We start from the raw sequence: 12,712 nt of genomic DNA on the forward strand, positions 1-12,712 counted from the left end.
TGTAATGCTTTTCGGAATTGGATTACTAATGGGTTCAGAAACTGCTAGTGAGAGACCGCAGTTAACTTGAATACCTCCATAAAATGCATTGTGAATATCCGCCAGGTTTGAATACACATGATGACTGAGTGTACTTCATGTCTGATTCAAATGGACGACTATTAAGGGATTGTCCTAAGCCTCGTATAGATAATAGATATAATTGAGATGTGAATTATTATTATTTTTTTCCTACATAAATGTTCCCAGAGAGTAAAATTTTCTACCTCTAAACCACATTTCAGTGCTATTACCATGAGCTCCCTAATCATTAGCCTAAGCACTTGGGAGCTGAGCTCTTCCGCTCTTTTAAAGCTTTGTGGATACTCTTGAAAATCCAACACCCATTTTACATGCACGGTGTGTTAGGGGTGACTGGAGGTCAGAATATCATTTCAGACATTAGCTCTCTCTATGTCTGGCTAATGTTAGATCTGTTCGACCACTTAAAAATCCAGGAGGCATTTCAAAGCGTTGTCTCTGTCTGCAGGTATTGATGTCTTACCAAGAATTTTTAAGCGTTTTTTATATATATATATACCCTGAAGCTTCCTTTGGTCTTTTGACAAAATCCAACTAAGGGTGGCTAAAGCAAAACGGAGCTTGACTTTGTTTAGATATGTCATCCTGCCTGAGGCAAATCAAAGCAGTTTTTCTGAAGCTCATACTAGGTGCTTGAATTCTTAGTCGTTATAAAGATCATCAGGTTGACCGGTCAAATGCAGCAGTTAAATGTCTTTTCTACAGCTGTTTTGTAGCAGTTTGGGTTCTGCCTCATTGTTGAAGTTTGCATTATTGATTCTTTTAGTTTAATGTTTAATTCTGTGAACCTGATCTCTATTGAATAAATTGCTATTGAAATAAAGTCGACTTAACATGTTAGGATAAAATGAAATCAAAATTGGGGTCACCTCTTTTACTTTAATACGTTCTTTGTCAAATTCTTCTAGTTCGTTAACTTTTTATATAATAATAATTAAAAAAAAAAAAAACTTTCGCTTGAACATCTGCTATGTAACAGAAGTAAAATGTCATGTTGAGTTTAAATTAATTTGTTTTTTTCTCCGTATAGTCATTTTCTTCAGACGTGGTTAAATATAGAACCTTCTAAGTATCTTTATTTCCTTTAGAAATGTATGAAGAGTCTAATTAACATATAATAATGGCATTATTGCAATATAACGGATCTGGTGATCCAATTCGATTTTGAACATTATGATTTGACGAAGCTGATATCAGGTTCAGTCGAATTAAATTAAATAAAGTTTTAATATTTAGTATTTTAATTAGTGCTGTTGTCAAATGATTAATCGCATCCAAAATAAGTTTGTTTACATGATATATGTGTGTGTACTGTGTATATTTATGTATATTTAAATGCAAACACATGTAGTATAGATTTAGAAAATATGTACATGTATTTATATTCATATAATTTGTATTATATATAAATATATAAACATAACATATTTTTCTTAATTGCAAGGTGCACACATATATTATGTAAACAATGTGTTGCGATTTATTGCAATTATTAACAGCCCTTGCTTTTTTGATATTGCTTAAATAGTTTTGTTCATTGATCTTTATTTAGCTCAGCTTTCCTTCTCTTCCTCTTTCTTTCTTTCACTGCACAGCCTGTGCCGCTGTCTGCCAACGCTCTTCCTCCTGATGGCCGGAACTTCAACTTCAGCATGGAGAACCTGAGTTTTGACTTCAAAGACACGGACATGAAACGTCTGTCCATGGAGATCGAAAAGGAGAAGTGAGTGCAGCCTGTTTCAGGCATCAGTCCATCCTGATCACAGTTTCTGTCACGTCTGTCCACACCTTTTGATCCAGTTACATCAACTGAGCCGGAGTCTGTCCTCTCTGCTGATACTCACCTGTGTGACGGGTTTTGTTTTTAAGTCCTAAAACTCCCTGACACCTTGTTTGTTTAGACAGTTCCTCAAGAATGTCTACTTTTAGTTAGGCCAAATATTGTTTTAAAAAGCTAAAAAAACACAATATGAAGATGATTTATGAGAGTGATGACAGTGATGCTGTGGTTCTTAAATGATATTGATTGAATGAGTGTTCAATTGATCATAATCCTAAAGATCTTTTTGCTAAAAATCTGTGCCCATTTTCAGTGTACAAAATGCATTACTGCTCAAAAGTTTGGGGAAGTTTGAGTAGGCAAGGTTGCATTAAATTGATTGAAACTGGCAGTAAAGACATGCACAGTGTTACAAAAGCTTTATATTTCAAACAAATGCTTTACTTTTGAACTTTCTGTTCAACAATGAATGTGTCTTTTTCCACAGAAATATTAAGTCTCAACACTGATAATAAGAAATGTTTCTTGAGCAGCAAATCGGCATATTAGAATGATTTCTGAAGGATCATGTGACACTGAAGACTGGAGTAATGATGCTGAAAATTCAGCTTTGCCACAAGAATCAGGAATTCAAATTATATTAAGGAAATATCACAGGAATATATTACATTTGACAATATATTATCCAAGTTGTTTTGAATTGGAGTGATAGTTTTAACTGGGTTTTGATGAGCAAGAGACTAACATTTAGCTTGCCGACACCCAACTTTTGAACAGTAGTTTTAGTTTCCAACAAATGCCTGTTCACACCTAAACAAGGAAGTGACAAAAGGACAAAAATGGTGTGAATATGCCTTAAAACGGATGGAGACCAAGAGAGCAGCTTTGATACACAATGTGTCTGTCCTGTTTGGCAGGGTCGAGTATATGGAGAAGAGCAAACACCTTCAGGAGCAGCTAAATGAACTGAAGACCGAGATTGAGTCATTAAAGCTAAAGGAGAGAGAAACGCCTCTAGACATTCTACATAATGAGAACACTGAGAAAGGCACCAGCAAGCAGAGCAACTTTAAAAAGGTGGGTTAAATGCATTTTACACAAAGCCAGACATGGTACATGGTTTTAGATCATTAAAATTCATACTAAAGTCATGTTTAGCATGATAATCCAACTCTTTAACAGTGTAGATAACTCTGAATGCATGAAATAGCATTAGACCTCCCATTTAAGTACATGACTGTCCTTATTTCAACATGTTGCTCTACAGTGTTTTAATAATTCCTTACATACAGATGCTTCTCAATGAATTAGAATGTTGTGGAAAAGTTAATTTACTTCAGTAATTCAACTCAAATTGTGAAACTTGTGTATTAAATAAATTCTTTGCACACAGACTGACTTAGTTTAAGTCTTTGGTTATTTTAATTGTGATGGTTTTGACTCACATTTTACAACAACCCACCAATTCACTATTTCAACAAATTAGATTATGGTGACATGCCACTCAGCTAATCAACTCAAAACACCTGCAAAAGTTTCCTGAGCCTTCAAAATGATCTCTCAGTTTGGCTCACTAGGCTACACAATCATGAGGAAGACTGCTGATCTGACAGTTGTCCAGAATCATTAGCCGCGTTTCCACTGTCGGGCTAAAAGTGGGTGTGCTAGTGCTTGCCAGGGCCAGTCGCATTTCCACGGTCACTTATGGGGATTGATCGTGCCTCGTCGGGGTTATATGAAGTTGTTCCTGAGAGGCGTGCAAAGGGAGGGTTTTAGTGAAGAGCAGCAGAGCTTCAGGCTCGACGGTGGAAATGCAGCGCTATTCTGGCCTCGGTGCTACTGGCCCAAGGCTATTAGCCCTGCCCGGCCCTTTGTAAGCCCTGGCTCACACTGGCCCGACAGTGGAAAAGTGGCTATTGACACCCTTCACAAGGAGTGTAAGCCACAAACATTAATTACATTAATTGCCGATGTTTATAGGATATTCACAGACTGCTGTATCAAAGCATGTTAACAGAAAGTTGAGTGGAAGGAAAAAGTGTGGAAGAAAAAGATGCACAACCAACTGAGAGAACTGCAACCTTATGAGGATTGTCAAGCAAAATCGATTTAAGAATTTGAGTGAACTTCAAAAGGAATGGACCGAGGCTGTGGTCAAGACATCAAGAGCCACCACACACAGACGTGTCAAGGTATTTGGCTACAGTTTTCGTATTCCTCTTGTTAAGCCACTCCTGAGACATTTTACCTGGGCTAAGGAGAAAAATGGGCTGTTGCCCAGTGGTTCAAATTCCTCTTTTCAGATGAGAGCAAGTTTTGTATTTCATTTGGAAACCAAGTTCCTAGAGTCTGGAGGAAGGGTGGAGAAACTCATAGCCCAAGTTGATGCACGATGACCAGCTTTTTGAAGATGCTAATTTCACTTTCCAGCAGAATTTGGCACCTACCCACACTGCCAAAATCACCAAAAGTTGGTTAAATAACCATGGTGTTGGTGTGCTTGACTGGCCAGCAAACTCATGGTAATACGATGGTATTATCAAGAAGAAAATGAGAAACAAGAGACCAAACAATACAGATGAGCTGAAGGCCACTGTCAAAGAAACCTGGGCTTCCATACCACCTCAGCAGAGTCACAAACTGATCACCTCCTTGCCATGCTGAACTGAGGCAGTAATTAAAGCAAAAGGAGCCCCTACCAGGTATTGAGTAAATCTACAGTAAATGAACATACTTTCCAGAAGGCCAGCAATTCACTTAAAATCTTGTGTACTTATGAAGTATTCTAATTTCTTTGATGATGGGGTTTTTGTTAAATGTGAGCCAAAATCATCACTATTAAAAGAACCAAAGACTTCAGTCTGTGTGCATTGAATTTATTTAATACACAAGTTTCACAATTTGAGTTCAATTACTGAAATTATTTTCCACAACATTGTAATTTATTGAGAAGCACCTGTAAGATTTGAATTTGTCTGTTGTGTTTGAGATGGGTATAATTTTGTAATTTGACGTACAGGTTCACTAAACTCTTTAGCGGCCTTCGTTTTGTAGCACCATTTCTCAGAAGGGCTAGGTCCTATGAATATGATCTTAATCATACGGTTAGTCATCCTACTGAGTACCAGTAATCCCAAAATAATTTATTCATCTTCTTTCTGAAAGGTTCTGCTACGTTTTCATCAAGTCTTATGAAACGGTAGATTAAAGGCTCCATTTTAGCCATAGAATCTTTTCCTGCAGCGTGTGAAATTGTCTCATTAGAGCCACGCTAATTGATTCCTGTGTTGTGATCGGTTGTTTGGATGGATGGAGTGCCCTCCATGTGTTCAGTCAGTCTGCCTTGATGTGATCGTCTAATTGAAGCGGAGCTTGAGCAAATCCAGCCGGACACTTGGGAGGGAATGGCGTTACAGCTCTCGCACTAACAGCAGCTAGAAATCCAGCGTGGTTTTACACCCTTTGACAGCTGTTGTTTTCTTAGCCGATGTTGAGCCTGCATTAGAAGCATTAGGGACACTCTCCGACTCATTGTAAATCACCATTGGTCAGGTAGTTTGAGCACTGGACCTTGGAGCAAAGCGACAAGGGTCACTGGCTTTCCAGGTCACACTGGTGGAATGATTAATGTCTGTGGCTGTGCTTTCTCCATAGACTTGCTCGTCCCGCTGCTAGCTATATCCTGAGGGAAAGAGATGTAGTGAGAATGTCTTAACGCACTGACAGGCTCACCTGTTCCCTCAGTTGTGTATGTGGTAATCTATCAAAATCCCCAGCGAAGCGGTGGCACGCAAGTGTCCAAGCGCTCCTTTGTTAATTGCACTGAATTATGGATAAGTGGAAGTTAAAAGTCAATTAACCCACAGAGACCCCCAACAAATTGATGTATTTTTCTGTCCTTTAAAGTGTTTTTTTAGGAAGCAACTGGATTTGGGAGAGGGATTAAAAAAAAAATTCACATAGTATACACTTCGGTTCAATACTAATACAGTACCGTTTTAATACTAATTAATAATTAAGAAATAAATACTTTTCAGCAAAGATCCTTTGAGACTTTGTCAAAAATGACAGCTGTTTAGTAAAGATTTGTATAATAATAATTGTATAATTATTTTTCATAATAATATCAAAAATATCATAGTGGTATTTTGAAGTTTTGACCGAGTCTACTACAACAACATGCTCTCCAGATGCAAATGAATAAAACAACAATAAAAAATTGTACTGGAGTACCTGCAACTTACATTGGGTTTCTTCTTTAGTTTGAAACTAGTCACGATCTTGAAGTAATGATGCTAATCAACATTTACACATCATAACACATCACCAGCTAACCATTAGAGTTCAATGCTCTCAAATATTGGTTGTGCTTAATCCTGAGGTCTGTTGAATATTTGAGGAAAAACATCAGTGTTTCACCAGTCAATTCAATCAAGAAATATTAATATAATTGTTTCCACATAAATATTAAGCAGCACCGTTTTCAATTTGAATAATAAGCAGAAATGTTTTTTGAGCACTAAATTGGCATATTAGAAAGATTTCTAAAGGATCATGTGACACTGGAGTAATGACTACTGAAAATTAATCTTTGCAATCACAGAAATAAATTTTTTGAATATATTCAAATACTGTTATTTTTAATTGTAATTAGATTTTACAATAACTGTTTTTACTGTATTCTTTTATAAAATATAATGAAAGACTATGAAACGTGAAAAAAATCATTCCTACCTCAAATGGTATAATAGTGTGCAATCTCACAAAAAGTATTGGACTAAGCCATATATATATGACTCAAAGGTCTTAGATTCAAACTCTGGTAGGGAAGCTGTATGAATTGGAGTGACTGAGTTCATTGTTCTTGTAGATAGTGTGCTGGTAGTTGCTTTGGATAAAAAGTGTCTCCTAAAAAATAAATCTGAAATGCAATTCACCACATGTGTACCAACAGTGATTAAATTGCTCGAGGCCACCATGTTTCTGTACTTTCGATTGCCAGTAGACGTTCATACTTCGGCTGTTATCAGTGGTGGATTACATGAACGTCACTGTCTGTCTGCACTCCTATTGCACTTTTCACATTTTTGCTATTACTTCGAACCAGCTGGTCTCTTGATGTTTTTGGTGGATGTTGGAAGTCAGTTCTCCTTAAGTTCACACTGTTTCTCCAGCACAGTGTCCACTGGTGTATTCATCACATTAACTATGAACCAGATCCACTAATGCTTTAAAACCACAGAGTCCAAATACTTATTACTTCATTTCGAACCGTATATTTATAGTGATATTTATAACTCAAGGTGTCTGGTAACCACTGAGCAAATTAGGGTATTTCAAGGTGAGAGTCCCCATGCCTTAAATTCTTGCAGAATGATTCTTTAATAAAGCAGAAATGTACCATCTTCATATAGCATTAATGTCATCATTTTCCCATCTCTGTTTCTCTCTTCTGTCTCTTCTTGTTTGTTTACACCAGTTTTTCATGAGGGATTCTGTCTTAAAGTGTCTTTTTCACATCACTGTCAGTGAGTTCACACAGACTAGTGACATTTGATCAGAGACACACACGCTCCCTCTTCTCTCCTTCTATTTCTCTCTCTCTCTCGCTATGAATACTGCATGACTCCCTGGTATTGCACGTCATACATGTCCAGTGCTTCTCATGGCATGAGCATAAATATTTAACAACTATAGGTGCCAAAGTTAAAACAGTAGAATTTATTCAGTATTTCACTTCTTCATATCTTATTCCTCACATTAAGGCCAGTTAATGTATCAGGCAACTAACAATGTGCAACAATTATTTGTTATTTTTAAAATATGATAATCAATTTTTATTTATTAATGCATGCACTAATATTAATGGCTAACACATGTTTGTGCATAGTGTGTGTGTGTGTATATATATATATATATTTTTTATCATTTCATCAATGATTCAATTAATTCTTTTTTTTTTTATTTTAAATTGAAATATTGAATGATCAGTACAAGTAGAAATTTATATTAATCAAGATTAATGGATTGTTCAGTGTTTAATGTTAATGTGTCATTAAAAGCATTTTTATTGTTAAAGGGGGGGGGGGGGGGGGTGAAATGCTCGTTTTCACTCAATATCCTGTTAATCTTGAGTACCTATTGAGTAGTACTGCATCCTTCATAAATCCCAAAAGTCTTTAGTTTTATTATATTCATAAGAGAAAGATAGTCTGTGCCGATTTTTCCCGGAAAAACACGACTGGCTGGAGGCGTGACGTGTGGGCGGAGCTAAAGAATCATGAGCGCGAATAGGCTTTTGCGTTGAGAGGATGTGGAAGCTGTGACATTACCGTGAGGGAAAACCCATCATCCAAAACAAACCATGGCTTACAGTCAGATTCAGCCGTTTATTTATGATCCAGAATCAGATCCAGAGGCTGAAACTGAACGAGAGCAGCAGCAGCAACGACTCGCTCCGAGCGTGGCTCGAACCCGGGTCTCTGGCATGGGAGGGGACGCAATAACAAGGAGGCAGAGATATTTGAAGCAGTTTTACTCACCGCCTGCGGTTCCAACACACGATCGTGACCCTTTTTCCTTGGGATTGCATCATCCTTAAGAAATAAACGATACGAAAATCCGTCGTCAAACTGGGCCTTGTGAACAAGCATCTTCGAAATGCAGGGAACAAACAAAAACACTTGCACAACTCCGTTGATGCTCTGTAAAAATAAACTCCATCCAATGGTCCCTTAATGCTGTTTTTTTGGTAATCTGTGCAGGGTTGTCTTGCCCTGGACACCAAAAACACACTTCTTTTGTGACTTTTCGCGACGCTCTCGCTCTGATCAGTGAATCGCTCTGATCAGTGAATGTCTTTTGTGCTCTCAGTGCTCTGCTATACGGGAGCGCGCGTTCTTCCGGCAGAAGTGCCTCAGGACCCATATAAGGAAATTCCGCTCCATCTAACGTCACACAGAGTCATACTCGAAAAAAACTTTCCGAAACTTGTGACAAACCGGAAGGAGTATTTTGGGAACAAAAATACTCCTTCAAATGTACAACTTAATTTTTTAAACTTTGTCCATGTTTAGCATGGGAATTCAACTCTTTAACAGTGTAAAAAACTCAGTATGCATGAAATAGCATTTCACCCCCCCTTTAAGTGTTGTTGCTAATTTCAACATTAAATCATCTGCAAGGTTTATTATGCTTATTTGAATCTTTTGGCAACACTAACTAAAGCAGTTGTGCTGCATACTATATTTTGGGAAATTGTAATAAATTAGGATTTCTTTGAAGTATAGTAAGTTTGTAACGTGTCTTTGCTGTCACTTTTTTCGTCAATTTAATTGATTCTTGCTGAATAAAAGTAATGTCTTTTTTTTTTTTTTACTGACCCCAGAAAATGTAAATGGCAATATGTGTATTTTAGTTACTGCAATTGTCACTTGATATACATGAATATCATCAGTTTGGAGCTGAGCACAGTTGTTTATACCTCTCAATCTTCAATCTGTCTCCACAGCTCACTCTACAGAGCACCAAATCCAGAGTGGCCTTCTTCCAGGAACTATAGCCATCCAGACACACTGGACTAGTGTTTGAATGTGTGTGGTTTTTTTTTCACATTCCTGACAGGCTGTGACCCATTCCTGTATGATCTTAACACATTCTAGGGATGAAGACTGTACATGTGGCTAAAGTTTACATTACATTAAGAGGACCAAACCCTCATGTAAACAGAACTACACTGGGAAAACCACCGCACACACACTAACATAAACTCATTCACATCCAGAAATGCACTACATGTTGTTTCCCAATATCCTTTTGTCAGTGGGAGGTCAGAATCCCATTATGAAGACACTACGGTTAAGCAGTGTACACACACTGACTACATATATCTCTGCACTGCATCCTAAATTCATCTCTCCAGTTGCACAGCAGAAACTCTGTCTCTCTCGATCAATATGTGTCAGAATAATTGGCTAAAGCAGTGGTATTGCACCCTTCTGTCATATTAGTTCAGGAGTTTATTTGTTAGGGTCCAATATGGAGCTGTCTGGTCATTCATATAGGTTGTATTAAACCTAACTGCTGCAGTATAAAAGAGTTTACTTCCTCTGAGGATAGTTTAGCACAGGATAATTTAGGGCAAGAAAACCCTTTGGGATCACACTATTTTGAAGACTATTACATATGCAATTTTTTTTTTTTTTACTTTTTACTCTGTTTGAAATGTTTTACAATGTTTTAATACATTTGAATGTATTTTAGAAAATGTTGTTGTGCTGAGGAATAAATGAATGGAAATGATCTAAAATAATCTTTTGCGGAGCTGTTTTTTATTTTTATTTTTTGGATGAATTACTGAAGTTCACACTTTGCTTTGAACATCTTCCTAGCTCTTTGAACATCTCTCTAGTATTGCATTTAAGGGCCCTATCATACATCCGGTGCAAGGCACAGTTCAAGTGTTTTTACTAGTTTCAGCCCGACTCTGTTTTCATTTTCCCGTCCTGCGCCACATTGTTTAAGTAGTGCATTGTATATTGATGGCGCATTACTATTTTGAGGAAATGATAATAGACTGTGCCTTAGACCAATTCAAACCTGGTCAAAAGTTTTGAGCAATATTATTTCTTTGTTATTTAAAGAGCCCTTTAGTAATATGCCCCTATAGGCAGGTGCACAATGCACGTACACTTTGCTTACTACAGACAAAGGGACATGCAGCAGCACACCAACATTTTTAAAAATGAAAAATGATATTCCGCCATGTAAATAGTTAACCTGCCATGGAACGAGCACAACTGGCTTTTAAATGAGATGGGAGATGAGACTCTGATTGGTTTATTGCACGCTACGCCCAAAAAACACCCATCACTTATTAAGAGAATAGGGACAACTCATTTAGACCATGCGCCCAGGTGTGCTGACCATTTTCCTGCCATTAAACTAGCAAAATTGGACTCTGACATGCCCTGAGTGCACCTGCACATGTGACTATTTTTCTGTGATCAGATTTACATTTTTCACCTGGTGGCCGATAAAACGGACAAAAAAAGCCCTGCATTATGGCCAAAAGCAATGTTCAGAATTAAGCATGACATCGACTGCTCACTTTATCAACAGTCTTGGTTGCATTAATTTTCTCTTTTTTGAAAAATATATTTTCCGTATTAAAGTAAATTAAAATGGGCACAAACAAAATCTAAGAAAAAGACAAAAGGACCATACCTAAAGGCCTTTTCTTTTGGAACAAACAGTATAGGGCATTATTATGAAAGATATGTTGGTTTTGCTGAGGTTCGTGGGAGTGGGTGTTTGCTGGATGGTTCTCATTTCTATGTTAACAACTTTAGAAATTCCACTGTTTTTAAACTAATATTGAAATATTAAGTGACTTCTAGAAATGCATACATCATTACTTAACTTCAGAGATCATTGTACGTCTTTCTTACAAAGGTTTTTGTGTCATTGTTAAAAATGTATTTCTGTAAGGAGAAAGTGAATGAAACGTTTACTCCCAGAACCCAACTGTTAAACTTCACTGTGGGGATGTTCAACTTTTGGGATGTTTCTTATTTTTTGTGTGTGTGTTATGTGATTGTTTTGTGTGTGGATGTTTGAAAGGACAGAAATGTATTGAGAATTGCGATCAAACAGCAGGTGGTTGGATTTTCTTCTTCTTAGGGAATGCTACGCAAGGTAAATCAATATAATCAGCCTGAAAATTAACAATTTGTATTTGTTACATAAAAGCTGCAACTATCTCAATTAAAGCATGAAGGATTAGTCAGTAAATTAGAATTCAGTATGACAAGTAATTCATTAGTTTAATAGCTCATTAAACTCAAAGCACTAAATATTGTGGAAATAGGAACAGTTTATGTATTTTAAACTCTTGTAGTCCCCCCCCCCCCCCCCCCAATGGCTGTATATGTATTATTTGTTACCAGTCAAGACATTGACTTTAATTTAGCTGGGCAGATGTCTAAGCTGTTTGCCTCATGTATCATACTTCCCATAATCCTCATTATCATTATCACAGCCTGAGACACAAACTCTCCAGCATTCATCAGTTTCTGGGCTTCCTCAATACAATGTCTGGATGTCTGGACGAGTGACAGCTGGTTCGAGGCATATCGACAGGCTGTCGCGGTCGAGAGAGGGATGTGCCTTAGGAGGTTACCGTGTCACCATGCGTCCCATCAGTCCTTGGGGCGGCAGATGGGGGCCTTGGAAGATAAAACTGCATCTGTAGGTGGTACCAAGGTGAAAAGAAGAATAGCAACTTTACTGAGGGTGAGAAAATCCGAGGCAGTGATAATCAATGGTGTCGTTTTGCCTTGGGGATTTATTATAGTTTTTTGATTGCAGCTTACTTGGATTACACAACATGCAGTTTGATTGCCCAGACTGTTATCTGAGGGCAAGCTTGGTTTCTGATCACAAGATACCCTGACTTTAAAGGTGAAATGTGTTTTTTTTTTAATGAATGCTTTCTTTACCAGTTTTATGTGCAGAAACCTCAGTGAGGCATTTGTTCGTTGACTTGTGTTTTTAACATGAGCTTGCAGGTACAAGCTCAATCTACACGCACTTCGATTCCACCTGTCCTGCAGAGGACAACGCCTGGTTGAGTGCAAAAGCAAATATCTTCTGACCTCCAGGTACATCCATTATTGTAGTTTCCCACTTCATCTTCTGTTGCTTTATTGGCATTTTCCACCTCCTTTGACTAGATCTTAAAGGTATAGTCTCAGTTTAATACAAGCTAAGATAAATTGACAGCAATGGAGAGAATGGGGCCAGTAAATGTGAAGGTTATTATCAGTCTTAATTTAATGTTATAGTAATGTT

At 37.5% G+C, this 12,712-nt stretch overlaps 1 protein-coding gene across 1 annotated transcript; it reads left to right on the top strand.

The window, feature by feature from the left end:
• Window positions 1–1,656: 1,656 nt before the first annotated feature.
• LOC127957034 (merlin-like) lies at window positions 1,657–10,172 on the top strand. The gene is made up of 3 exons (XM_052555369.1): window positions 1,657–1,804; window positions 2,779–2,938; window positions 9,372–10,172. The coding sequence occupies exons 1-3, from the start codon at window positions 1,734–1,736 to the stop codon at window positions 9,420–9,422; spliced, it is 282 nt and encodes a 93-aa protein (XP_052411329.1). The 5' UTR covers window positions 1,657–1,733; the 3' UTR covers window positions 9,423–10,172.
• Window positions 10,173–12,712: the final 2,540 nt, after the last annotated feature.

This window comes from Carassius gibelio, chromosome B5 (genome assembly GCF_023724105.1).
Source record: "Carassius gibelio isolate Cgi1373 ecotype wild population from Czech Republic chromosome B5, carGib1.2-hapl.c, whole genome shotgun sequence".
Taxonomy (NCBI): Eukaryota; Metazoa; Chordata; class Actinopteri; order Cypriniformes; family Cyprinidae; genus Carassius; species Carassius gibelio.

Bases quoted from the DNA above. Each gene is read 5' to 3' on its own strand.
- LOC127957034 (XM_052555369.1), top strand. From the start codon at position 1,734: ATGGAGAACCTGAGTTTTGACTTCAAAGACACGGACATGAAACGTCTG. The intron at 1,805-2,778 runs GTGAGTGCAGCC...CCTGTTTGGCAG, and splicing joins ATGGAGATCGAAAAGGAGAA to GGTCGAGTATATGGAGAAGA. The intron at 2,939-9,371 runs GTGGGTTAAATG...CTGTCTCCACAG, and splicing joins AGCAGAGCAACTTTAAAAAG to CTCACTCTACAGAGCACCAA.